Here is a 25,305-nt window from a genome sequence, read left to right on the forward strand (position 1 = left end):
CAAATTTTTGATAACGTTAAGGCCCCTTTCACACGGGCGAGTTTTCCGCGCGGGTGCAATGCGTGAAGTGAACGCATTGCACCCGCACTGAATCCGGACTCATTCCTTTCTATGGGGCTGTGCACATGAGCGGTGATTTTCACGCATCACTCTATTTTGTGCATTTTTCACGCAACGCAGGCCCCATAGAAATGAATGGGGACGGGCCGGAGGTCCGGCTGCAGCACAGCAAACATGCCGAGAGGTGGGGGACAAAAACTACAGCATGTTGACCGCCATAGACTGTCATTGCAAAATCACTACACTGCGACTTTTTGTAGTGCGACTGACGTTATTTTTCACGCGTTATTTTTCACGCATCACTTCTGCGTCGCGTGAAAAATGCAGTATGTTCTATATTCTGCGTTTTTGACGCAGCCCTGGCCCCATAGAAGTGAATGGGGCTTCAGTAAAAAAAGAAATTGCATCCGGAAGCAAGTGCGGGTGCGATGCGTTTTTTCACTGATGGTTGCTAAACCTTCAGATGTTTGTAAACCTTCAGATTTTTATCACTCGTGTGAAAAACGCATCAAAACGCATTGCACCTGCGCGGAAAAAGCTGAACAACTGAACGCAATCGCAAACAAAACTGGCTGAACTTTTTTGCAAAATAGTGCGAGTTTCACTGAACGCACCCTGACCGCATCCGGACCTAATCCGTCACGCTCGTGTGCAATGCGTGATGCGAACGCATTGCGCCCGCACGGAATCAGGACCCATTAATTTAAATGAGGCTGTGTACATGAGCGTTGTTTTTCACGCATCACTTTTGCGTTGCGTGAAAATCGCAGCATGTTCTATATTCTGAGATTTTCACGCAGCCCTGGCTCCATAGAAGTGAATGGAGCTGCGTGAAAAACGCATTGCATCCGGGAGCAAGTGCGGATGCGATGCGTTTTTCGCGGATGGTTGCTAAGAGATGTTGTTTGTAAACATTCAGTTTTTTATCACGCAAGTACAAAACACATTAAATCGCATTGCACCCGCGCAAAAAAAACTGAACAACTGAACAAACTTGTTTGCGAAATTGCGCAGTTTTCACTGAACGCATCCGCAAAGCATCCAGACCTAATCTGGAAACGCTCGTCTGCAAGGGGCCTTACGCTGGGTTCACACCTAAGCGTTTCGCAAACGCGCGTTTTTATGCGCGATTTTGTCGCGCGTTTTTATGCGCGTTTTTTGTAATAGTAAACGCGCGTTTGACGCGCGTTTGGGTGATTGACAGCAGTGTTGTCCAAAGAGTCTATGGCCCAAACGCGCCAAAAAAAGCTCCTGTACTTGTTTGAGCGTCAGGCGTTTTACAGCGCGTTCAAACGCGCTGTAAAACGCGAAAATGTGAACCAGCCCCATAGGGAAGCATTGGTTTTCATGTGTTGTGCGTTTTACAGCGCGTAGGAACGCGCTGTAAAACGCTCAGGTGTCAACCCAGCGTTAGGGTGCTTTCACACGACCATGTCCATTTGCGAGATGGTAAGACACACAGGAAACTGGTATAAAGTAGAACTGGCCTAGTTGCCCATAGCAACCAATCAGATTCCACCTTTCATTTTTCACAGCTCCTTTGACAAATGAAAGCTGGAATCTGATTGGTTGCTGTGAGAAACTAAGCCAGTCCTACTTTACATCATTTCTGATAAAAAATGGCAGAAAAAAAGAAGTGTCAGAAACCATGGGTGGCAAGGTTTGTTTATTCTCACAACCTTTTATTACACACAATCAAACTGAATGTGATAAACCTGTGTGACATCCGACAGGATAGCACAGCATTATAATGATATGTCCCTGTGAGACCTGGAGTCTACTGGATTACACAGCCGCATGCACCAAGTTCCTTAGGCCTCATGCACACGACAGTATTTTTTCACTGTCCGCAAAACGGGGTTCCGTTGGTCCGTGATCCGTGACCGTTTTTTCGTCTGTGGGTCTTCCTTGATTTTTGGAGGATCCGTCCTGAATTACAATGCAAGTCAATGGGGATGGATCCGTTTGACGTTGACACAATATGGTGCAATTGCAAACGGATCCGTCCCCATTGACTTTCAATGTAAAGTCTGGAGTCCCTTTTATACCATCGGATCAGAGTTTTCTCCAATCCGATGGTATATTTTGCCATTATGTACATGATTTAATTGTATTTTTACTATTGTATTTTATTTTTACATGTGCTTTTAATTTATATTAATATTGCTGCAATATATTATATATAGTTGTACCGGTGACCAGCCCACCGTGTCACATGACAAGCATTGCCCAAGCCCTTCAGGCCGATTCACCTCACGCCCTCACCCGCTGTTACACCCTACGGCGGGCCGTGATCTGAACATAAATCACCACCTGAAGCCTGCAAGCACACCCACGCACTAACACAAAACTTTCACTGCCACCCCCTGTCAGTTATAAGGTTGACAGGATACCCCTGAGTGTTCCACTCGCACCCACACGATAGCAAGCCTCACGGAAAAACAACATACAGCCTCAGACTGCGCACACACTCTTCATTGAGCTAACAGGTTCTTTTAGGTTTAATGTATAAAAAATAGACAGTACTTAGTTACAAAAAATGATTAACAAGAGACATAAATGGCAAACAATTGTAAAATAAAAAGGAGAAAACAAAGAAAGTTCTAATACTCCCACCTCTGACTCCCCTCTGAGCTGAGCTTCATTACCCATGCAGCTGGCCCACTGGCCATCTAGCGAACAGGTAAGAAAATATCAAAAGATGGTTTCCCAGTTACCATGGTGAAGATACAGACCCCAGACCTTCTTCATAATTCATATCTCATCGTTCCGAGTCCTAGCATATCAAACGAGACACGTCCAGGACGCTCAGAAGATGAGATCCTTATTTTAAGAAGATGAAGGCGAGTTGATATGCCATGTCTGGTGTCCATGCGATGCCCCCATCATACCAGATATCCTGAACAAGTTATGAAGGATTACAACTTATTGTTCATTCTCTGGTATGAAGCCCTCATGCTGACACACGGCGCCGGAGAGTCTGCTGTCCCCTGTCCTGAGTGTGACCAGCAAACGGGCCGATCCTGGTTAGCATCTCTGTGCTAACTAACCCCAGTTTGCTGTTTTCACAGGTATGAGGCAGACATGTCGGTACTATATGCAGCCTTTAACCAATTCATTAATGGCTGCTGGCCTGGCAATACAAATACATAAATACATACTGTATATGAATGTGAATCACACTGGACTATGTTACACTACGACATATACCCATAAAATATATAATATCACAGCAAACATTATAACTAGGAATAAGGCGGTCCTTATGCCTGACAATAGTATACACACAAGCAGTTGTACATCAATACAGAAGATATACATTATACATACAGGCACATACATATATAAAATACTCTTTTTTGCACACTTAGGTGCAGGGACCAATGACTGGAAGATGATGGAGGGAGCAATCGGGTCATCAGGAGCAGATTAGTGATGGACGAACATCGGACGGGACGGTTCGCGAACGTGCATTCGCAATCAAATGTTTGCGAACCGTGTGTTCGCGGCGGGCCCCATTGACTTTAATGGCAGGTAAACCTGAAAAACCTTAAGCTCATATCTGCATCCACCAAATACTTACTAGAAGTGCACAAATAGTCCCACAACATGGACAGTGACATACCAGAGGGGGATCAATGGCAAACATTCCCACAAAAAATATGTATTTTTATCAGGGGCTATTTTTATGCGTCTTAAAGAGAAACTCTCAAAAATGTGCCCTGCTGGAGCCTAGAAAAATTGCACAGGACCCAAAAGGACCGAAAAGGACCCAAAAATGAGGCATTCATCTAACAGAAAAGAACTTGTGATGATGTGGTTGGAGGTACATTAGGCGGTCACTGGATACAAATTTTACTGTAGGCCAGTACAGGCCCCAAAAATTAGGCATTCACCTGACAGAAAAGGCCTATTATGCCACTGTATATACATAAGACAAGGACCATTCTTTGTTCTGGGTGGTGGCAGGCATGTGTGGGCTGGCATGAGGAAATTCAATTACATGTAGTCGTCACAGGTGTTAAATTCCCCCAAGATCCATTCCTCATTCATTTTTAGAAATTTGAGGTAGTCCACACTGTCGTGAGCTAAGCGAGTGCACTTATTGGTCACGATCCCCCCTGCTGTGCTAAACGTCCTTTCGGACAGGACACTCGACAATGGGCAAGCCGAGAGTTCCATGGCAAATTGTGACAGCTCTGGCCACAGGTCAAGCCTGCACACCCAGTAGTCCAGGGGTTCCTCGCTTCTCAGAGCACATCGTCCATTAACCCAATGTAGTCGGACACCTGTCGGTCTAGGCGTGCCCCGAGGCTGGATCCGGAGGGCGGCTGTCGATGGGTTGATTGCAAGAATAATCTCATATCCGACGTGACCAACACATCTTCAAACCGCCCTCTTCTTGCAGGCGCGGTAGATTGGTACCCGCACCTGTTTCGCTGTGGGTGGAAATTACTCTGCCAGCGCCCGCAACAGCAAAATGCAGCATCTCTCGCAGCAAGGCCTGGAAATGCTGCATTCTGACAGCCCTCTATGATGCTGGTAACATGTCCACCATTTTGTGCTTGTACCGGGGGTCTCAGTGCGTTGCCACCCAATACTAGTCCTTGCCCTTTATGCTTTTTATATGGGGGTCCCTCTTCAAACACTGGAGTATAAAGGCCCCCATTTGCACTAAATTGGAAGTGGTGGAGCGCCCTGGCTTCTGCTTATCGCCCAGGAGAATGTCGTCCTCGGTCTCCTCCCCCCATCCACAGACAACACCAGGGATCCCTGAAAAGTTAAAGTCCCCCTCAAAGCCTGCAATTCTTGATCTTCCTCCTCCTACCACCAGCCACCATCCTCCTCTGACTCCTCTTCAGACTTGTCTCAGATGGAGTAGCCTCCCCCCTGGAAATTTATTCAGCATTGCGACTTCCTCATCTTCCTGCTCCTGCTCCTCGACTGCTTGATCAATTACATGACGCAATGCACGCTCCGGAAAGAAGGCGTAAGGTATGATGCCACTGATGGCGCACTGGCTGCGACTAACCAGTTTGGCAATCTCATCAAATGGCTGCAGAAGTCTGCATGCATTGAGCATGTGTGAGATTGTGGATAAGCTCTGCCTTTATAAGGTTTATGTTTAAATTGTATTGGAGCTGTCATTTGGCATTCCAGGCACTAGAGGCCACTGTTTTGCAGCACAGTCAGCACACTCTGGGATCTGCATATGCAAAGCAGGTGATGACTCATGCTGGCTGTTTCTGAGTGAACCAGGAAGTGCTGATCTGACATGGTGGAAGCAATGTTCTGTGAGAAACTGAATCCGATTCCATCTTGGCTTCCGGTTGTCCAGGAGCGAACAGGCACGCAGAGGAAGGAGACTAGTTGCTGTCCCTTACTTGGATCCGGCTCTTTGAAAGAGAGATTGTTCCAGGAAGACAGTGTACAGTGTGTGGGCAGAAGTTTGATTACCAAGCAAGGCCGCACGGTTCCTGAGAGTTTGGTGGCCATCCCGAGTAAGCGGCATCCTCGGGCTCAGAACGGACGCAGGTCAGTACACCTGGTTACTCATTGTCTTATACTGAGTGGATCCTGAAGTAACAGAGACTAAGCCTAGGCCTGAACATAGATAGTTAGGGTTATAGGTTTTGCTAGGCCAGACAGAACTGTTCTGCGGAGCAGTATTTTGACTTGCAGGCTCTGCTGCATTTGCCACCGGCTAGATGAGTCCTCTTTAGCGGCACAGCACGACTTGCAGGCTCTGCTGTGTACGCCACCGGGTTAGGCCTGTCCCTCAGACAGGGACAGTGACTGGGAGCCAGGGGCATAGCTTAGTCTGTGTTTATTCATATTGTTGTGTTATTACTATTGATAAAGTAAAGTTTCTGTTCTTGCATATAAAGCTGGTGTCAGTGTCGCTTTTCTTATCTGTAACTTCGCTGTATCCTGGGGAGTCCACCCCGGTACACGGTTTACACATCAGCAGCTACTGGCACGGTAAAAATAAACCAAGCTCCTCAGAACCTGTCCTGCTGCAGAGTTCGTACAGGGAGTCGTTAACAGCACATTGCTGCTGGAGCAGCCTATCAAGCATATACAAGGTGGAGTTCCAGTGCGTCGGGCTGTCACAAATAAGACGTCTGATGGGCAAGTGGTGTCACCCTGGAATGTCAACAAGGCGAGCCATGGCCGTGTAAGATCTTCTAAAATGGCCAGAGATTTTCCTGGCCTGCTGCAAGTCGTCCTGGACCCCGGGCAACACTTTGGCAACAAATCGCTGTACGACCAAGTTCAGGACATGTGCCATTGTGTGTCATTTTGCCCTGTTTCAGCGCGCTCAGCAGATTGGCACCATTGTCGCACACCACTTTACCAACTGTCAAATTGAGCGGGGTTAGCCACTGATCGGCCTGTGACCGCAGAGCTGAAAGCAGCGCAGGACCAGTGTGGCTCTTGGCTTCCAGGCACAACAGCCACAGCAAAGCATGGCAACGTCTCACCTGGGATGTTGAATAGATTCTGGGGAGCTTGGGGGGTGCAGCAGAAGAGGCGGTAGCAGTGTAAAAGTAGGAATCAGCCGAGGAGGAGACGGAGGATGGAGTAGGAGGAAAAGAAGAAGAGACAGGCTGCATTTAATCCTTGGCGGTAACACCAAATCCACATGGGAGCCACGGGTTACATGATTGATGGCCATCAGAAGGTTCACCCAGTGGGCAGTAAAAGTTATGTACCTTCCCTGCCTGTGTTTGCTAGACCACGTGTCTGTGGTCAGCTGTATCTTGGCACAGACACTGTGTGCCAGAGATATATTCACTTGCTGCTGAACGTGGCCATATAGCTCTGAGATGCCCTACTGGGAGAAATATTTCCTTCCGGGGACCTTTCATTGCTGTGTGCCAATGGCCACAAGCCAGCGGTCAGCTGTTGGGCAAGAGGTTTATCCAGCGTCATTAACTTTTTCCACTCTAATATTTGAGCCACGGAAGCCTGTCTTCTGCCAGAGGAACACGACGACAGCATGGTGGAAGGTGGAGTGGAGGATAAATGTCAGGAGAGGGGAGCAGGAGAACGAGAAGAGACAGGACGTGGAGCGCCGGGAGTGCGGATTTGTGGGTTGGGATGGTGTTGCTCCCACTGGGCTCGGTGATGGGAGGCCAGGTGCCTTTTTAAGGCGGTCATCCCTAGGTGAGTGTTGGGCTTACCGCGACTTATGCGTTGACAGCACAGGCTGCAGATGGCAACATTATTGTCAGCCGCTGACACGTTAAAAGCCCACACTGCGGAGCCATGTGCCAGCATCCTGGGAGCACCAGAAGTGTCTGTGCATAGTGGATGGCTCGCTCCAGATACATTTGCAGTCTGCTTTTTGCTTACTGTGCCCTGCGAGCTCTGCCTGCTTCTCCTCCCTTTCTGCTGCTCCGTCTTTTCCTCTGAACTCCCCTCCTCTTCCTCTCTTGTGGGCACCCACATGACGTCTATCGACACGTCATAATCGTCACCTTCACCACCACTAACATTTGAGATTTTGGAGTAGGCAGCAAAAGCGGGCTGATCTGGGTACTGTCGTTAGAGCGCTGGGTGGCGGCCGTTGCTACCTCCTCTTCCTCATCTGATGTCAAGAATGGCTGAGCATCGGTAAGGTCTGGGAATGGATGGGAAAAAATTCCTCTTACTTGAGTCAAGGGGCTATGGTGGTGGTGGTGTCCAGAAACGCCAGTTTGTTGTTCTGCATATCTTCCCGCGTGAAATTGATGTTATGATCCACTGAGTTAATGTGGTCGGTGAAAGCCTGTTACTCTTGTTTATGAATTTTAACCCAAGTGTCATCCACATATCTGAACCAATGACTCGGTGTAATTCCCTTGAAAGTGGTTAGGGCTTTCCTTTCTACTTCCTCCATATACAGGTTCGCTACAATAGGTGAGACTAGCAATCCCATAGCACAGCCATGTTTTTGCTTGTAGAACTTGTCCTTATACTTGAAATAGGTGGTACTCAGACAAAGGTCTAGTAAGTCACACACTTAATCTGGGCTAAGTTCTGTTCTGCAGCCTAAGGTGTTGTCTAGTAGCAACTGTTTCCTGACTGTTTCAATTGCCTCTGTAGTGGGTATGCAGGTGAAGAGGGATGTAACATCATAGGAGACAATTGTTTCTTCTGTGCCCAATACCAAGTTCTGGATTTTGGTGGTGAAATCCTGAGAGTTCTGTATATGATGTTGTGTGTTTCCAACCAAGGGTACTAGGATTCTGGCTAAGTATTTTGCCACATTGTAGGTCACAGGGTTGATGCTGCTGACAATTGGCCTGAGAGGGGTCCCATCCTTATGTATCTTGGGAAGTCCATAAATACATGGAGGGGCTTCCCCAGGGTAGACGCGATGATACATGGCCCGATCAATGATTTTGTCCTTTTCTAGTTGTTGTAGTAGTTCTTTAACCTTCTTCTTGTAGCCACTGGTTGGGTCTCGTCATAGGGCCTCATATGAGTTGTTATCATCCAGGAGTGTGGTCACCTTGGCATCGTAGTCAGATGTATTAAGTACAACCGTGCATCTTCCTTTATCCGCAGGAAGGATGGTGATGTTTGTGTCTTTCTTCAGGGATGTAACCGCCTTCCTTTCTTCTCTAGTCAAGTTTGAAGGAGGTGGTTTGGCACTGGCCAGAGCTGCAGACACTTTAAGGCGAAGTTGTTCAGCCTCACCCTGTGGTACTTTGTTGCTGTGGATTGAGGCTTCAGTGGCTAAAATAATATCAACTATTGGTATGGTTCTTGTTGTGATTGCGAAATACAACCCTTTAGCAAGGAAATCCATCTCAGGCTGGGTGAGAACCCGATCTGAAAGATTCTGCACCCATTTCTCTTTGTTTTGCACTGTCCTTGTTTCCTCCATTCGCCTCCATGTCAGTTCCTCACTGGTATGGCTGTTTGCAGTTCGGGATAACAAAATGCAGAACTTGTTCTTCTGCCTCTCCTTGCTCATAGTGTGCTGAGCTAGCGGTGCATGTACTGTGAAATCTGCTACTTTCTTCCACATTTCAGTGGGTAGCTGCAAAGTCAGGTCCTCTTCCAGCTGACTGATAGTTTGTTTCAAGGCTTCAACTGTGAAATGGGTCTGTCGTACCCGTTCATTTAGTTGTTTCTTCTGGGCTTTTTGTAGAATAATCTCAGCTCTGTGACCCTTCACTGTGGAGTCCAAACGGATGCTGCATGGTACCAGCCCCTGTTTTCGTCATCTGAGGTTGAAACGCAGGTGGTTTCTATAGTCTGCCAGTTTTCTTGCTGTCTTTTCATATTCTCATACAAGTTTAAGGGTTTTCCCCCCAAAATGTGTTTCAATATGTCTGTGAAGGTTCTCATTTATCCAGGTCATGGTATATCTGTAAAGAATAAATTACGGCAACTGGACTTACTGTAGATTTCTTGAAAACGTTTCACTCGTTCTTCCAACGAGCTTTCTCAATTCTGAGTGACTGTACAATAATTCTCTGACAATAAATATGTAACTGAATCAACATCTGGTAATTATACCCAGCATGGGGTCAGAGGTCATTATACCCAGCATGGGGTCAAAGGTGTTGATTACATTAACCTAATTGGAGTCAGTAGGTGATAATGACCTCCCAGAAAAAGGTGTCAAGACAGCATTGTATGTGGCAGACAATAGAATTGCTGGGTATAATGACCTCTGATCCCATGCTGGGTATAATTACCAGATGTTGATTCAGTTACATATTTATTCCCGGAGAATTCTTGTACAGTCACTCAGAATTGAGAAAGCTCGTTGGAAGAACGAGTGAAACATTTTCAAGAAATCTACAATAAGTCCAGTTGCCTTGATTTATTCTTTACAGATATACCATGACCTGGATAAATGAGAACCTTCACAGACCCATAATCAATATTTTGTGGAAGCAGGTATTTCAAACCCCTTAATCAGTATTTTGTGGAAGCAGGTATATCGTAGCCCTCAATCAGTATTTTATGGAAGCAGGTATATCAAACCCCTTAATCAACATTTTGTGGTAGCAGGTGTATCGCAGCCCTCAATCAATATTTGGTGAAAACGGGTATATCAAACCCCTTAATCAGTATTTTGTGGAAGCAGGTATATTGCAGACCTCAATCAATATTTGGTGGAAACAGGTATATCAAACCCCTTAATCAATATTTTGTGGAAGCAGGTATATCGCAGCCCTCAATCAATATTTGGTGGAAACAGGTATATCGAACCCCTTAATCAATATTTTATGGAAGCAGGTATATTGCACCCCTCAATCAATATTTGGTGGAAGCAGGTATATCGAACCCCTTAATCAGTATTTTGTGGAAGCAGGTATATCACACCCCTCAACTATTTTTTTGGCCACAACAGTTATATCACACCACCCTATTTATTTGGGGCAACAGGTATATCGCAGCCCTCAATCAGTATTTTGTGGAAAAAGGTATATCACACCCCTCAATCAGTTTTTTTTGGGGCAACAGGTATATCACACCCGTTGCAAATAGTTGTTCCAATAGCGCTTGTCCCTCTATATAGCTGCGGTACCACACACAACTGCTGCCAAATATATATTAGAAAGTATATTATAGGTTTATCACACCCCTTAGTGTATCACACTTATCGATAGCACACCTACACCAGTTCTTAAAAGGACTTTTGTGGCCCTATTAGCTAGAGTTTGGTGACCCTAACAGCCTGTCCCTGCTCAAAAAAGCTACCTCTCCCTACACTTGCAAAACACAGAATGTAAAATGGCTGCCAGATCGGGTTCTTTGATAGGGTGGGGTGTGTCCATGTGCTGAAAGGTCTTAATTGGCTGTCCTGTCCCACCTGATGGATGTGTCATGGGTCAAAGTTTGGCGCAATGCAAAAGAATATGGCGCCGGCGGACATCGCCATATGTTCGCATGTTCGGTGAATCGTGAACGCGCAAAGTTCGGCGTGAAACAACCGCCGGCGAACCGCAAGGCCATCACTAGAGCAGATATCTTAAGACATGAGGTGGGGTAAGACGGTCATGCAGATGCACAGGGTACCGGCCTCTGTAGCCACTCTGCTTTAGGGCTCATTCACATGAACGTAGTGCTTTGTGGACCGCAAATTGCGGATCCGCAAAACACGGATACCGGCCTGTATGCGTTTCTCATTTTGTGGACCGCACATGGCTGGCACTATGAAAGAAAATTCCTATTTTTGTCTGCAATTGTGGACACACAAAGCATGTGCCACACACTTCTATTCATATGGGAAACTTTTTTTTTTTTTATAATTGTATTTTATTATTTCATTAAAAACATTTTTTTTTAAAATAAATTTGGTGATAGGGTCTCTCTAAGGCTTCGGTGACCTGATAGAAGCTACAAAAAAACGCAAGTCATCAGAATTCCCCGGGAGAGCAGCCTCTTTTGTAAATGTACAATGGAATAAATCAGTTTTTCAAGTAGTTTTAATTAAATTTAATTGTTCAATTAGGGAGGTCTTACCGAAAATTTGTAACTGGATTTCTCCTTCAATGGTTCCAGATGGGTATGTGGTGAAAACGCATTTGAAGACGCCCTCATCGGCCAGGGTAACAGAAAGTATCTGAATGGATCCATCTTTGTATCCGTCACCCTTGAACCTAACTCTCCCACCGTAGGACATCTGAAAAATGGATCCCGTGTCGTTTCTATATGTAAGGAATGTCTTACTGGTTCCATCCACTTTCACTTCCCAGGTGGTTTGTTTGATTTCTTCCTGCGTGTCCGCTTGGCATTTTAGGGTCACGTTTGAATGCAACAGCGCGTAGACCACTTTATTAACTCGTACTGAAAAGGAAACACATGCATGTTAAGGGGAGCTCAGGTCGGCATAGACAATTCCCATCATCTTCATTACTCACAATATTGTCGTCCTTTATGAATTTCAAAAATAATCTGTTGAAGCCCCCCCCTTACATCCTAGTTCCTATATAGTCTCCATAGTGATCAACAACTCGACGTAGTCTGAACCTGCAGTTCTTCTCTTCCATCTGAATATTACTTCTACCGTCCTACTGAACGTAGGTGAGCAAAAAATTGGGGGGAGTGATAGATGAGTGAATCGACTTTGGATGAAACATGGAACCAATTGGAACCAAACCCGAGTTCGGGAAATGTTTTTTTACAGTAAAAATTTATTCATGAAGTTATTACCCAAAATCTCGCTAGACTTCGCAAAGCAATAACTTAGTCTCATCAGAGCAAATACATTCTAATACTGTACAGAGCTGTCACGCTTCGGTGTTAGAGGGAAACACCACAGTATGTGTCACCTTAGCGCGTGCACAGGTACTACAGGCTGACACATAGTCCTCAACACACTTACGCAACCCTGGCCACCAGAATCTACGAGAGATGAGGTCGGCAGTTGATCTGCTCCCAGGGTGTCCCGTAAGAACCGTACAATGATGTTCCTCAAACGGAACATATTGTGACGCAATTCCGATGGCTCAAACAGTTTCCCAGAGGGACAAGAATCCGGTGCGTCTCCCTGGGCTTCTAACACCTTCACCTCTAGGTCAGGGCAAAGAGCGGATATCACCACCCCTTCCCAAAGTATAGGACTCGGATTTTCAAAATCACCACCTCCAGGAAAACTACGCGACAATGCATCTGCCTTGACGTTCTTAACCCCAGGATGATAGGTGATAGTGAAATTGAATCTGGTAAAAAACAAAGACCATCTGGCCTGCCTCGGGTTCAGTTGTTTAGCTGACTCCAGGTAAGCCAGGTTTTTGTGATCAGTGAACACCGTGATCGAATGAATCGTGCCTTCCAACCAATGATGCCATTCCTCAAAAGCCAACTTAATGGCCAGTAGCTCTCAGTTACCCACATCATAATTTCTCTCTGCGGAAGAGAGTTTTTTAGAGAAAAAGGTGCATGCGCACCATTTACCAGGTGACGGGCCCTGCGATAAAACTGCTCCTACCCCCACCTCGGATGCGTCCACTTCCACAATGAAAGGCTGTGATACATCCGGCTGCACCAATGTAGGGGCAGAAGAGAAGCATTCCTTAATCGCAGAAAAGGCTCGCAACACCGAATCAGAACATACTGAAACATCCGTCCCTTTATTAGTCATGTCAGTTAAGGATTTTACTATTGTCGAATAGTTCTGAATACATTTTCGTTAATAGTTGGTGAACCCCAAAAACCAAATAAGAGCCTTCAGATTTTCGGGTTGATCCCAGTCCAATACAGCACAGACTTTCTCTGGATCCATTCGAAAACCCAAAGATGACAGCAGGTAGCCCAAAAACTGCACCTGGTGTACAGCAAAAACACATTTCTCTAATTTTGCATACAGTTTATTGGGGACATCCGAAAACATTTAATGTGAAAATGGCTTAATGCAGCTTAATGTACCATAATGTGCCTAAACATCTATCAATAGCCTTGAAGCTTTACACAACCTAAGTTTCCAGTTTCCCAAACCTATCCTGGAAGTTTCATGGATTTAGGCTACCCACAAGGCAAATGGGTGACATGAAGTGTGTTTTTTGGGGAGCTTCATGTGGCTTAACGTTCAAAAAACAACTCAGATGTTAACCAATTTCCCCCAAACTTCCCATCCCACTAGACTCTCTTTATGCCAACAAATTCTAAAGATTTGGGGTCATTTGAAAAAACATACCAAAAATTATTCACATTAAACTATTTTATTCCAGTCCTAAAACATTTAATGTGAACAGCTTAATGTAAAAAGAGCTTAATGTACTATAATGTACATAAACCTCAATTAATTGCCTTCAAAATTTGCACAACCTAAGTTCTCTTATTGAGTGACGTTAGGCTTTCATAGCCCCTACTACCTTTTAGAAATGTAAAGGATTATTCACAAAGCTAGACGCAGGATCAGCCATAGCTCTTGCTCGGGACTTAGTCTATCTTGGATATGGTGACACATTGGGGATCCCAGCATGCATCTGTGGTTGCTGGGCCTCCAATGAGTCTCTGCACCTTGTGAGGAGGAGTAGGCTATCTCCAGCTACACCAGCATTTAATTTATCGACTGAATCAATATGCCCCCATTTGGAGACTCATATACAGACGTGGACAAAATTGTTGGTACCCTTTGGTCAATGAAAGAAAAAGTCACAATGGTCACAGAAATAACTTTAATCTGACAAAAGTAATAATAAATTAAAATTCTATAAATGTTAACCAATGAAAGTCAGACATTGTTTTTCAACCATGCTTCAACAGAATTATGTAAAAAAATAAACTCATGAAACAGGCATGGACAAAAATGATGGTACCCCTAGAAAACACAGAACATAATGTGACCAAAGGGACATGTTAATTCAAGGTGTGTCCACTAATTAGCATCACAGGTGTCTACAACCTTGTAATCAGCCATTGGGCCTATATATATGGCTCCAGGTAATCACTGTGTTGTTTGGTGATATGGTGTGTACCACACTCGACATGGACCAGAGGAAGCAAAGGAAAGAGCTGTCTCAAGAGATCAGAAAGAAAATTATAGACAAGCATGTTAAAGGTAAAGGCTATAAGACCATCTCCAAGCAACTAGATGTTCCTGTGAGTACAGTTGCACATATTATTCATAAGTTTAAGATCCATGGGACTGTAGCCAACCTCCCTGGACGTGGCCGCAGGAGGAAAATTGATGACAAATCTAAGAGACGGATAATCCGAATGGTAACAAAAGAGCCTAGAAAGACTTCTAAAGAGATTCAAGGTGAACTTCATGCTCAAGGAACATCAGTGTCAGATCGCACCATCCGTCGTTGTTTGAGCCAAAGTGGACTACATGGGAGACGACCAAGGAGGACACCATTGTTGAAAACGAATCATAAAAAAGCAAGACTGGAATATGCCAAACTACATGTTGACAAGCCACAAAGCTTCTGGGAGAATGTCCTGTGGACAGATGAGACAAAAATCGAAGTTTTTGCCAAGGCACATCAGCTGTATGTTCACAGACGAAAAAATGAAGCATATCAAGAAAAGAACACTGTCCCTACTGTGAAACATGGAGGAGGCTCTGTTATGTTCTGGGGCTGCTTTGCTGCGTCTGGCACAGGGTGTCTTGAATCTGTGCAGGGTACAATGAAATCTCAAGACTATCAAGGAATTCTAGAGAGAAATGTACTAGCCAGTGTCAGAAAGCTTGGTCTCAGTCGCAGGTCATGGGTCTTGCAACAGGACAATGACCCAAAACACACCGCTAAAAACACCCAAGAATGGCTAAGAGGAAAAAATTGGACTATTCTAAAGTGGCCTTCTATGAGCCCTGACCTCAATCCTATTGAGCATCTTTGGAAGGAGCTGAAACATGCAGTCTGGAAAAGGCACCCTTCAAACCGGACACAACTGGAGCAGTTTGCTCATGAGGAGTGGGCCAAAATACCTGCTGAGAGGTGCAGATGTCTCATTGACAGTTACAGGAAGCGTTTGATTGCAGTGATTGCCTCAAAAGGTTGCGCAACAAAATATTAAGTTAGGGGTACCATCATTTTTGTCCATGCCTGTTTCATGAGTTTATTTTTTTACATAATTCTGTTGAAGCATGGTTGAAAAACAATGTCTGACTTTCATTGGTTAACATTTATAGAATTTTAATTTATTATTACTTTTGTCAGATTAAAGTTATTTCTGTGACCATTGTGACTTTTTCTTTCATTGACCAAAGGGTACCAACAATTTTGTCCACGTCTGTAAATAGAGCTAGGACCACACTTTATTTACAGAGGTGCCTTGACGACAACAGTGTGGCTTCTACATATTTTTGGCCAAAGGTTTGTGCAACTAAAACCTCAGCTTTTAATGTATTCTGTTAGACAGGGTAATTTGTTTTGTTGCAGGCCAGCTGGCAGGTGTGCTGGGGATCTTTTGTGCTTTCTATTGTTGTAAGCCTTCCCATGTGCACCCTGCTACCAAGCTGGTTATAAATTTATGCGGTTACCAGCTTTTTCCAGGTCTTAGTTCAGTCTCTCTCCAGGTTTGGTCTGAGGGTGGGAATGCTCAAGTGTAGGAAAAGTATGACTAGGACTGAAGCCTACAGGAGGCCTCACATGGCCTCACATGCTGACTGAGGAGGAGGACCAGAGAACCTGGATGTCTACCGAAGGTACATGGTACTGAAATGGACCTCAGGAGCAAGTCTGGTGTTTCTCCTACTGAAAATCTCATGCCTATCACTATTACGCTGTTGCTCTAATACCCAGTGTCAGCCTGTGCTCCTATATATCTGAGTTGTTTTTTGTACGTTAAGCCACATTATGCTCCCCAAAAAACAAGCTTAATGTCACTTATTTGTCTTGTGGGTAACCAAAATCCATGAAACTTCAAGGATAGGTTTGGAAAGCTAAGATCTTAGGTTGTGTAAAGTTTCAAGGCAATTGATTTAGGTTTAGGCACATTATGGTACATTAAGCTCTTTTTACATTAAGCTAAATAGGGAAAAAGAGACAATTTTTTGTAAGCACCTCCATCATCAGATATCTTTCTTAATTGAACTGCGAGAATTAAGCTGTGAGAACATATGTACGGACCGGCACACAACACGTGGGACACTGAGTACAGTGACGTTACACCCACGTGGGACGTCAAACTAGGATATCCAGACAGGGAATCGGCTACAACTCAACTGTCACGAACCACGTGGGATGCCGAGCAAGGAGATCCAGACGGGGAACCAGCTACAACTCAGTGGTCACGATCCACGATACCATCGGGAAAGGTACCAGCAGTCAGGGTATTAACACAACTCAGTTGCCACATTAGGCACAATACCCGACTGCTTCTATTAGAACTTTTACATATATAGATGACTGATACACCTACAGTTTGATACAGCCATCAGCACATCAGATTCGGTGTAATTAATTACCGTACTGTTAATGGAAGATTTGACTAGATTGGTTTACTATTAATTTACTCTTAAGTACGGTATATCAGACATCTTCCATCCAAGCATACCAACTGTGCTTGACACTGCTAAATATTAGCAATATAACTATATTGTGGCAACCAAAGGGGTGACATCATTCCAATACGTTGGCAAAACTTTGGCAACACAAGTATACTACATCTACGGCAATAACTGCTAGTCACCTCTTTTTGAAAAAGGAACTTATCCAATATTCATCTTTTGGAGAGAGTCTTTTTCCCTTTTTTTTAAACTTCCTTAAAGGGAACCTGTCACCAGTTTTATGGTGTCCTAACTAAGGGCAACATAAATAAGTGACTGATTCTCTTAGCAAAATACTGGGTCACTTTCTTTAATTGACCCAGTCAATCTGCCAACATCTTGTATTAAAAGGCTCCAGCTGATAATGATGAGTCATGAATATTCATGAGCTCCTGACTCTCCCCGCCCACCTGCTGCTGTTTTCATATGAATCAGCAGCAGGTGGGCAGGGGAGTGGCTATAGCTCTGAATTAAATATACGCTGGACTCAATGACATCACGCTGGACTCCAATCAGCTCATTGGCATGCGGCATCTTTGTGTGTATATTATGAGGTAACCATCTGTCACACCAGTAAGTGAATACATCTAAGGCACTTTTTAGTAGTTAATGATTGTATATAATTGGTTAGATTATAATCAAATATCCACATGACAGGTTCCCTTTAATGACATAACAGATTCCCTCCTCAACCCCCCAACCTCCCTAATTGTCATCTGATAGGTATAACAAAGACTTGTATTATTTTTATTTATTCCACATTGAGGTGTCAGCAATTCAATCTAATTATCTGTCACGGAATGTGTACAGGTAACAAGGCAAAACAATATGCATAAATGTCTCGCTGGATCCAAAAGCTAAGGAACGAAAGGGAGACCCCTGTAGAAGACCTGGCACTTTCCCTGGCTGCTCAGCCTATGCATAGATCCGAATGGTGGAGGTATGCATATCCACGTACCTTGACTATATAACCCCTGAGCACCCTACAATAGTGAGGGGACACGACCACCGGCTCCCTACACCAGACACGGAGGGAGTCAGGGTCACCTGGGATCCAGCAAACAGAAAATAACAGATAACAGTGTAACACTTAGCTTTGTGGAGGAGAGGAGAACCAGATGGGAAAGCACACATACTCCAGGAAGAAATATAAGCCGCCCAGAAAAGCATTCTGGGGAAGAATTTAAAGGGAAACAATTAGTCCAACACATAACAGCTGAGAGACGCTAATGAGAGGAGGAGCTGAATACCACAACACAGAACTCAAGGGGGAGGTTCTGAAAGGCCTCTGTCAGAGCTTCTCCGCTGTCTGGTTGTGACAGTACCCCTCCCTCTACGAGTGGACTCCGGACACTCAGAACCCACCTTCTCAGGATGGGACCTATGGAAAGCCTTGATGAGACGAGAGGCTTTAATGTCCGTCACTGAGACCCACATCCTCTCCTCAGGACCATACCCCTCCCAGTGAACAAGGTACTGAAGAGAACCGCGGACAAGACGAGAATCCACAATCCTAGAGACCTGAAATTCAAGATTCCCCTCAACCATAATCGGAGGAGGAGGCAAAGGCGAGGGTACAATGGGTTGAACATAAGGTTTCAATAAGGACTTATGAAAAACATTATGGATCTTCCAAGTCTGAGGAAGATCAAGACGGTATGCAACAGGATTGATGACAGACAGGATTTTGTAAGGCCCAATAAACCTAGGACCCAACTTCCAGGAGGGAACCTTCAATTTGATATTCTTGATAGACAACCACACCAGATCACCAACATTCAGGTCCGGACCAAGCACACGTCACTTATCTGCCACACGCTTATATCTCTCACTCATGCTCTTTAAATTATCTTGAATCTTTTGCCAAATAGATGACAAAGACGAGGAGAATCTGTCCTCATCAGGTAAACCAGAAGACCCCTCTCCCGAGAAAGTCCCAAACTGTGGATGAAACCCATATGCACCAAAAAATGGTGACTTATCAGAGGACTCCTGACGACGGTTATTTAAAGCAAACTCAGCAAGGGACAAAAAAGAACACCAATCCTCTTGATTCTCCGCCACAAAACAGCACAGATATGTCTCCAGATTCTGATTGACGCGCTCTGTCTGGCCATTCGACTGCGGGTGGAAAGCAGAAGAGAATGACAACCGAACCCCCAAGCGAGAACAGAAAGCCTTCCAGAATCTGGAAACAAACTGCGTGCCCCTATCAGAGACTATGTCTGAAGGAATACCGTGCAATTTGACAATGTGATCAACAAATGCCTGCGCCAGCGTCTTAGCATTGGGCAAACCAGGAAAAGGGATGAAATGCACCATTTTGCTAAAACGGTCCACCACCACCAGAATCACAGTCTTCCCCGAGGAACGAGGCAGGTCCGTGATAAAGTCCATGGACAGATGTGTCCAAGGACGGGAAGGAATGGGTAAGGGAAGGAGAGGACCTGATGGCCGTGAATGAGGGACTTTGGCACGAGCGCAAGTCTCGCAGGCTGCCACAAAACCCTCAACCGACTTACGAAGCGCAGGCCACCAGAATCTCCGAGCGATGAGATCCAGTGTGGCTCTTACCCCCGGGTGCCCAGCAAGGACCGTATCGTGGTGTTCTTTAAAAATCTTGTGTCTTAAAGCGAGAGGCACAAACAACCTCCCAGGAGGACAAAGATCAGGAGCCTCTGACTGGGCTGCCTGCACCTCTGCCTCCAATTCAGGAAAAAGAGCAGAGACCACCACACCTTCAGCCAAAATGGGACCCGGGTCTTCAAAATTCCCGCCTCCCGGAAAACAACGTGACAGGGCATCTGCCTTCACATTCTTAACTCCAGGGCGGAACGTGACAACAAAATTAAACCTAGAAAAGAACAACGACCATCTGGCCTGTCTCGGGTTCAGACGCTTGGCTGACTCCAAGTAGGCCAGATTTTTATGGTCAGTAAATACGGTAATAGGGTGTCTGGCTCCCTCTAGCCAATGGCGCCATTCCTCAAAAGCCAACTTGATGGCCAACAATTCCCTATCTCCCACATCGTAATTTCTCTCTGCGGAGGAGAGTTTTCTTGAGAAAAAGGCACACGGTCGCCAATTGGCAGGAGAGGAACCCTGAGACAAGACCGCCCCCACACCCACCTCAGAAGCATCAACCTCAACTATGAAGGGTAACGAAACATCAGGTTGCACCAAGATGGGAGCGGAAGCAAAACTCTCCTTGATATCAGAAAAAGCCTTACGCGCCTCTACTGACCAAGAAGAAAAATCTACCCCCTTTCTGGTCATATCAGTGAGTGGTTTAACAATAGAAGAATAATTCAAGATGAACTTCCTGTAATAATTGGCAAAGCCCAAAAAACGCATCAGCGCCTTCTGATTCTCAGGAAGCTCCCACTCAAGCACAGCGCGGACCTTCTCTGGGTCCATGCGAAAACCAGAAGCGGAGAGAAGAAACCCCAGAAATTGAATTTCTGGAACCGTAAACACACATTTTTCCAGTTTCGCATATAATTTATTCTCCCGCAGGATGAGCAAGACCTGACGTAAATGTTCCTTATGAGTTTTGAAATCGGGAGAAAAAATCAAAATGTCATCCAAATACACCAATACAAATTTTCCCATCAAATGATAAAAAATGCTGTTCACGAAATGCTGGAAAACGGCTGGGGCATTCATCAAACCAAAAGGCATAACCAAGTTTTCAAAATGGCCCTCAGGGGTATTGAAGGCCGTCTTCCATTCGTCCCCTTCTCTGACCCTGACCAGGTTGTATGCCCCTCTTAAATCTAATTTGGAAAAGACTTTAGCCCCAACAACCTGGTTAAATAGGTCCGGGATCAGAGGAAGCGGATAAGGGTCACGAATTGTGATATTGTTCAGCTCCCTGAAATTCAGACAAGGTCTTAAAGAACCATCTTTTTTCTTAACAAAGAAAAAACCAGCGGCAACAGGTGACTTCGAGGGTCGTATGTGTCCCTTTCTCAGACTCTCAGAGATATAAGCACGCATAGCGATCCTCTCAGGTTGGGAAAGATTGTATAAACGAGATTTAGGCAGCTTGGCGTCTGGGATGAGATTAATAGGGCAATCGTACTCCCTGTGCGGGGGCAAATCCTGAACTCCACTCTCAGAGAAGACATCCGAAAATTCAGAGAGAAAAGATGGTATAGTCTTAGTAGCAACCTCAGAAACAGATGTCATGAGGCAATTCTCTCTGCAAAAGTCACTCCAACCATTTATTTGCTTCGCTTGCCAATCAATGGTGGGGTTATGCTTAGTGAGCCAGGGCAGCCCCAACACCAGCGGGGTGGGCAAACCGCTAAGGACGAAACATGACACATCCTCAACATGACCATCACTCACAATTAAACGGATATTGTGAACTATGCCCTTTAATGATTTCTGAGAAAGTGGAGCGGAATCGATAGCAAATACAGGAATATCCTTTCTCAAAGCGCACACCTGGAAACCATGAGTTATCGCAAAGTGATTATCAATGAGATTGACCGCTGCTCCACTATCCACAAAAATCTCACAAAAAATGTTCTTGCTCTCTAGCGCCACCCTAGCCGGCAGGACAAAACGGGAACTACAAGCAAACGGAAAATCTTCAATCTCCGCCTCAATCCTGCCAATAGTAACAGACGGAACATTTTTCAAAGATTTTTTCCTCTTTGTTTCTTTATTATACCCAGAGAACTGCCTGAATCTCCTAGAGGGACAAATATTTGCCAAATGATTAATACCTCCACAACAAAAACAAACCCTCCCATGCGGGCTGAATCTTCTATTGTCAGAAGCAATCAACCCCAGCTGCATGGGCTCCTGCTCAGAAGGGGCTGACAGCGACTGAGACCCCTGCGCAGAGAATGGGACCGCTGCACAGTCCTGGGACCGAGTATGACAGGAAGGAGAGATCTCTCCTCTCTCATTAAGACGCCTGTCAATACGAACGGCCTGAGACATAGCAGAGTCCAAAGAAATAGGCCTTTCATGAAAGGCAAATGCATCTTTCAATCCCTCTGAAAGACCATGGCAAAATTGACTTCGGAGTGCAGCATCATTCCAACCAGTATCAGCTGCCCAACTCCGAAATTCTGAGCAGTATATTTCTGCGGATTGTTTACCCTGGCATAGGAGACGTAGTCTAGACTCCGCCAGAGCAATACGATCCGGATCATCATATATCTGACCCAGGGCTAAAAAGAATTCATCCACTGAACGGAGGGGCCGTGCCCCCTCCGGCAGCGAAAAGGCCCAGGACTGAGCGTTACCCCTGAGCAGCGATATAATGATCCCCACCCTCCGTTCCTCATCACCAGAAGAATGGGGAAGAAGGCGAAAATGGAGTTTGCAAGCCTCTCTAAAACGCACAAAATTCTCACTACCCCCGGAGAACGTATCCGGGAGCGAGATCTTAGGCTCAGAACAAGCTCCATGAACGCAAGCTGAACCGGTCACTTAAAGCTGAGAAAAAGTCTTACGGAGGTCAGCTACCTCCAATGAAAGACCCTGGAAGCGTTCAGCCAAAAGTGAAACCGGATCCATGCTTAAGACGGTTTTGGCGGCTTATAATGTCACGGAATGTGTACAGGTAACAAGGCAAAACAATATGCATAAATGTCTCGCTGGATCCAAAAGCTAAGGAACGAAAGGGAGACCCCTGTAGAAGACCTGGCACTTTCCCTGGCTGCTCAGCCTATGCATAGATCCGAATGGTGGAGGTATGCATATCCACGTACCTTGACTATATAACCCCTGAGCACCCTACAATAGTGAGGGGACACGACCACCGGCTCCCTACACCAGACACGGAGGGAGTCAGGGTCACCTGGGATCCAGCAAACAGAAAATAACAGATAACAGTGTAACACTTAGCTTTGTGGAGGAGAGGAGAACCAGATGGGCAAGCACACATACTCCAGGAAGAAATATAAGCCGCCCAGAAAAGCATTCTGGGGAAGAATTTAAAGGGAAACAATTAGTCCAACACATAACAGCTGAGAGACGCTAATGAGAGGAGGAGCTGAATACCACAACACAGAACTCAAGGGGGAGGTTCTGAAAGGCCTCTGTCAGAGCTTCTCAGCTGTCTGGTTGTGACATTATCTCATATTTGTAGTTTTCCCAATGTCCCCTTTAATTGGGCTTCTAGGTACCATTTTGTATGCTGGAATAGAGACATTAACTCTTTGATCTCCCCTTCCGATAGATATGTTTCAATGAACTTCCTCAATTTGTTTATGAACTTGGCTGTCGTCGCTCTAGCTCTAGTCTCTCCATGTATAACATTTTCTTTCATGATCCCGATTACCTCATCCCATGTGGGGATCTCTTTTTGTAGCCAATACCTTAAGATGGATTTCTTAACTGACATCAACAATATGTGCACTCCCTTCTCAGCCACCCCTGCTCCCATTTCATCAGACTGGTCTAATGGGATACCCTGAAAGAAGCATTGTTGTGGGTTAAGTGCCACTTCCACTCCCCATACGGACCGAATATGTGCAATAGCTTGATTCCAAATAGCCTGTATGGTTGGGCAGTCCTACAGACCATGCAAAAGTCCTGCTCTAGCTAATGAACATTTAGGGCAATGTCTTAAGTAATGAGCTGGCGCATCCCGGTATGTCAGGTCATAAGCATAGGTAGCCTTATGCATGATTCTTAGTTGGGTTTCCCTCCATTGTTCGTTATATATAGCTTTACGAATGTGTTCAAAACCGTTCCTCATTAATTTTGTCAGATGCGGTACATTTAATTCATTTTCCCAGGTAGAAAAAGTATTTGCTGCAAGCCCCAAAGTTTGTGTATCATGGAGCTCGCGGTACAAGTCTGATAAAAGGGAGTATGGATTTATTTAGACCTAGTAAGGCTCCAAACCAAGCCAGCCTGTCTGGATCTCCCAGCTTCTCCGCCTGTGCCTTGCAGTAGGAGAGTACCTGGTAAAAAGGAAGGAACTTAGACGAGGTAACCCCATACTTGGTGCGGAAGTCTTCCCACGACATTAATTTCGGTTTCGTGCTATGTAGAACATCCTGTAGAGTTGTGATGCCTCTTTGTTTCCAAGTAATATACATTTCATTTTCCCTCCCTTTCGGGAAAGACGGCAGCGACCATAAGGGCTTATAGGGGGTGAGATAGATCGGGAGTTTATATATTTTCCTTGTTGCCCAGGCCATAATCGTGTCCCTTAGTAATACTGTTTGTTTTATGTGTGATGGGATATCCTTAAATCTGGTGTGCAATATTGCCTTAAGATCCCACGGGGTCCCTAGTTCTTGTTCTAGCTGCTTTTCTGAGTAATGCGATGTGCCCCATACCCAGTCTTTAACATGTCTAAATCAGGCTGCTAAATTGTAGTGGTGTATATTTGGTAGTTGAAGGCCCCCTTCCCATCTTAGTAAGGTCAGCTTGTCATAAGATATGCGGGGTCATTTCTTTTTTCCCCCTTTGAGACAATCATAGGAATGTTTACCTCTCATATCTGCTTTTGTTAATTTTTATATATGATTCATTTTTTTATTATTTTTGGCCATCCAATAACTCAAAATGGCTACTTGCATTACAGTGATGGCAGTACTTACTTACCTGCACGTTTATTAGCTGCGTAGCAGCCAAGAAATGTGCGGGGAGGAGACCCGAACATTGCCCTCGACCATATGCGGTATTTGTCCGAAAACCGCCATGTGCCGAGCATCGAGATGCTCGAGCTGAACTGGTGTTCGGCTGAGCATGCTCGATCAACACTAGTTTCCACATCCAAAATTCCTGTGACATTCTCTGTAATTTTATATTAGCCGCTGCTGATATCAGCGACATTATCTGCTGTATTTCTCCTGTGTAACGTGTGCGCATCCCAAAAATATCAGTGACATCTAATGTATTTTTTCCGTGGACGGTGTCCTCTGTGGAGGCACGGCAGCACACCGCGAGAGGCTGCCGGAATAAATGTCGGACATGTTGTAGTTTTATTCCGGCAGCCTCCCGCTGTGCGCTGCCGTGCCTCCGCCGGAACTCCGCCTTCACCCCCATTATAGTCAATGGGGACGGAGCGGCAGTCCGGGGGCACACGGTCACTAGCGGCAGGACAGATCCAACAGGCTATTCACCCGACGGAACAGCCTGCCGGAGGTCCGTGTCGCTAGTTTGAAAGTAGCCTGATGTGTGCACATCCCCAAAAAATCTGTGACATCCAGTGTACTTTTTCCGTGGACGGTGTCTGCTGCGGACAGTGACATTACCTGGGGTATATCTCCTGTGTAACGTTTCCACAACTCAAATACTTGTGACATTCCCTATAA

General features: G+C 45.3%; 1 protein-coding gene across 3 annotated transcripts in view; it reads right to left on the bottom strand.

Annotated features, from left to right (window-relative positions):
* Positions 1–25,305, bottom strand: part of LOC122930673 (OX-2 membrane glycoprotein-like) — a 131,778-nt gene that overhangs the window by 92,824 nt on the left and 13,649 nt on the right. For all 3 annotated transcript variants that reach the window (XM_044284203.1, XM_044284201.1, XM_044284202.1), the window contains exon 2: positions 11,536–11,859. In XM_044284203.1, coding sequence (XP_044140138.1) covers positions 11,536–11,859 — 324 coding nt within the window. The remainder of the gene's footprint in view (positions 1–11,535; positions 11,860–25,305) is intronic.

This window comes from Bufo gargarizans, chromosome 3 (genome assembly GCF_014858855.1).
Source record: "Bufo gargarizans isolate SCDJY-AF-19 chromosome 3, ASM1485885v1, whole genome shotgun sequence".
Taxonomy (NCBI): domain Eukaryota; kingdom Metazoa; phylum Chordata; class Amphibia; order Anura; family Bufonidae; genus Bufo; species Bufo gargarizans.